At 39.0% G+C, this 3,272-nt stretch overlaps 1 protein-coding gene across 1 annotated transcript; it reads left to right on the top strand.

The window, feature by feature from the left end:
- The first annotated feature begins 2,289 nt into the window (after positions 1-2,289).
- Positions 2,290-3,028, top strand: LOC148739825 (uncharacterized). Its single transcript, XM_088749574.1, has one exon. It carries the CDS (start codon positions 2,290-2,292, stop codon positions 2,845-2,847), a length of 558 nt encoding a protein of 185 aa, XP_088605700.1. The 3' UTR covers positions 2,848-3,028.
- Positions 3,029-3,272: the final 244 nt, after the last annotated feature.

The raw sequence follows: 3,272 nt of genomic DNA, 5'->3' as shown, positions 1-3,272 counted from the left end.
CGCTTTACGACCGCTTTGCGTGAAAATCCAGCGTTAATCAATTTACACTGAAAAATCTGAATAATTGAACGAAATACAGCATTTTCAAATCCAAGAAATGCTCAAAGGTATGGGGAATAATAAATTTAAGAGAGTCCCTCTGAACAGTGTGTTTGAGTTCCAGCTCACTGGCACGCGAAAAAGTTGTAGCAAGAATTTTGTTTTGTGGAACCGCACGATGAAAGTATTCTATTACAGCCTGTGTTTCACTATCTTAAACTCAATTTCTTACCCCGAGTTATGAGTTACAAACTTGCAGAAACAACTATTCCTTTTAAATTTAGAACTTCAAGCCTCATGATTCAGAAGTGTTGTGCGCATTTGCAAATGTTTTGTCGTTTGGTGGCTGCTCGAACATATTTCATAACTAAGTTTGTTTGGGCGAAGAAATTTCAAGGGAAAATTTTCAAGTCATCCCAAAGTTTCGAGATAATCGGCTGTTCTTTCTTTTATGACGTTACTCTTCCGAGACTATAAAATTGCGAGTCAGCGACACAATTGGACTTGGCTAGACGCTTTCATTTTACAATACGCCCTTTAACTTCAGTTGTGTTCAGCTTTCGTAATCCTTCATTGTTGCGGCATTTTTTGCAACTTAGTCGTAACTTAAAAGCGACAAGAGATAACGAAAATTTAGGCTTCTAATGGCCATCCCCCTTGTCTTCTCAGTTTTCTTACCTCGTGCTCCAAAAGAGCTAAGGCTGAAAAAGGCTTAAATAAATTACTATATGTTAATGATTAAAGATTAATTTGATTTAAGTGAGGTAAATTGCTAACTGTATTCCTCCTGCATGTAAAATGAATACATGTTAGCTTACCCTATTTCAGAACTGAAGGGTCTATTAAGAATGATGTATAAAACAATAACCGGCATAAATTTGTGACTTTGGCGACAAAGTTCGATTCTTGTAAAGCCTTAATTGTTACAGCTATCCCTGAAATGATCTATTTATCACCTCTTATCTTTCTTTTACATAGTCAGTGGGTTTAAAACTAGGAAGAATAGACCACTCTCATAAATGGCTGCCTGATTAATATTCTTTTGTTTAAATTTAAAGTAGCCCTTCTGACCTCGTTCTCCAGTACAAAATTCAAAAGAATACATTATCTCAAGCGAGGCCAGAAGGGCTAATTTCAATTTAAACAAAAGAATACTAATCCGGCAGCCATTTATGAAAGTGGTCTATAGTCTTTCCCATCTGACTTACAGCTCTATTATTTCGATATTGTTATTGGACATGTCTTTTGGCAAGTCCTCCAACAGGTTTTCCTCCAAGTACCTGTTAACAATTGACGGCAGTTAGTGTGAGTAACAACTCTTCAGCCGCTATGTCGATCCAAACTCATTGTCATTTAGTGGTTAGAAGGGTTTTGAGTAAGAACCAATCAAATCCTCGTAATATCGCTCTTCGTTCGTCATCCAACCATAATTTTCTCCAAATACATCCTTCCTATGAGGGATCTCCGTGAATTTCCTTGATTCGAATTTAATTAACCACTTACCACTAATTTGTTTTGTGGAGGCGCGGTGGCCTCATGGTTAGTGCGCTCACTCCGGATTCGAGCCACGGCCGGGACATCGTGTTGTGTTCTTAGGCAAGACACATTACTCTCACAGTGCCTCTCTTCACACAGGTGTATAAATGGGTACCGACAATTTAATGCTGGGGGTAACCCTGCGATGGACTGGCATCCCATCCAGGGAGGAGTAGAAATACTCCTAGTCGCTTCATGCTACAGAAACTGGAGTTAAGCACCGGCCTAATGGGCCTCTAGGCTCGTAAACAGACTTTACCTTTACCTCACTAATTTTTTAGGACTGCTTAGAAAAAGGATAATTTCCTGTGGTCACGGCAGAACAAACAGCCTCAAATAGTATTCTGTTTCCGACTACTTCAGAACTCCAGCAATCTTTGAGCTCTAAACTGATAGCGTTTCACAAGAACATCATTAATACCTGTGAAAGTGTAGTGTGATCGTCTGGGTGAGTGTAGTCCTGAGAAGGACTGTTATGGGTGGTAGTGACTGACGTTTCGACAACCTGTGCGGAAGTCATCATCAGAGTCAAGGGAATAGTTATTGTCAGTAGAGTGTTCTTATTTCAGTTCGTGTAAAATGATTGGTCAGTTTTGCCGTGATGTTATTGGCTGTAAGACTCAAGTGGCGTAAATCGGTCGTGATTAGTCTGTTTCGATCCGTCGGTGAAGTTAGGTCGTTCTGTTCGGTTCGTTTGTAATTTTTAGGTCGTGAATGAGTCTACTGCATTCGACCATTAATGATTTCATCACGAAAGAAGTGTCTGGGGATCCAGGGATCAATCAAACGTCTGACGAGAAAAATACACCCGTGCGAATTATACTTCATTTTAAGGACCAAACATCAGCGAATTCCGTACGAAGGCAACTTGGCGACCTAAGCCGAATAATTGAAACTGACATTTCTCCTGTGTACACTAACAGAAAGATCGGATATGAGTTAAAACCAACGGAAAAGAAGCCCAACAGCATCAATCAGCAGCGCGTTGTGTATCGTTTTAAGTGTGGTCTGTGCGATGCAGACTATGTCGACTACACATGCCGGCACCTCTACCAACGTGCTGAAGAACACAAAGCGTCTCAGTCTTCAATCGGGAACCACATTAAAGAGCGGCATGGGCATACCCCAAGTGACTTGCATCACAGTTTCAAAATCCTGAAGATATGCAAAAGTAAATTGGACTGCCTAATTTACGAGATGCTTTTTATAAAAGAATTTAAACCAAGCTTGAACAAACAGTCAGACTCAATCCGCGCAAAGCTATTTTTATAATAATTTACGGTATCTTCGTATAATTTATAGTTTTACTTTCGGCAACTCTCATATTAATTTATTCGTATTCTCTCCTTTGCAATTTTATCACTTCTATTTTACGCCTAGCGTTTACATATTTCCATATTTTATCGCCTTTATCATTCCCACGTCTTGAATTTAGTACATATATGTAAAAATTTTCCTTTGCATCAGCTTGAAAATGACTTCAGCGAGGTCGAAACGTCGTTCGAAATTATTATCACTAATTTTTATCTCGAAATGTTATTCTCGAATATTCTGTAGTTGTTCATATTCTACACAAGTTCCTAAAACATATCCTCTAACAAATTTCTTTCGTTTATGATCCGATGTTTTCTTTTGGGTGTTCTATGTTAACGCTTGAAAACGATTAATGGGCTACCCAATGATACATGTAAAGGGAA

Source organism: Stylophora pistillata, chromosome 2 (assembly GCF_964205215.1).
Source record: "Stylophora pistillata chromosome 2, jaStyPist1.2, whole genome shotgun sequence".
Lineage (NCBI taxonomy): Eukaryota > Metazoa > Cnidaria > Anthozoa > Scleractinia > Pocilloporidae > Stylophora > Stylophora pistillata.
Note: the sequence above shows the minus strand (reverse complement) of the source record. Positions and strands in the feature narration are given on the sequence as shown.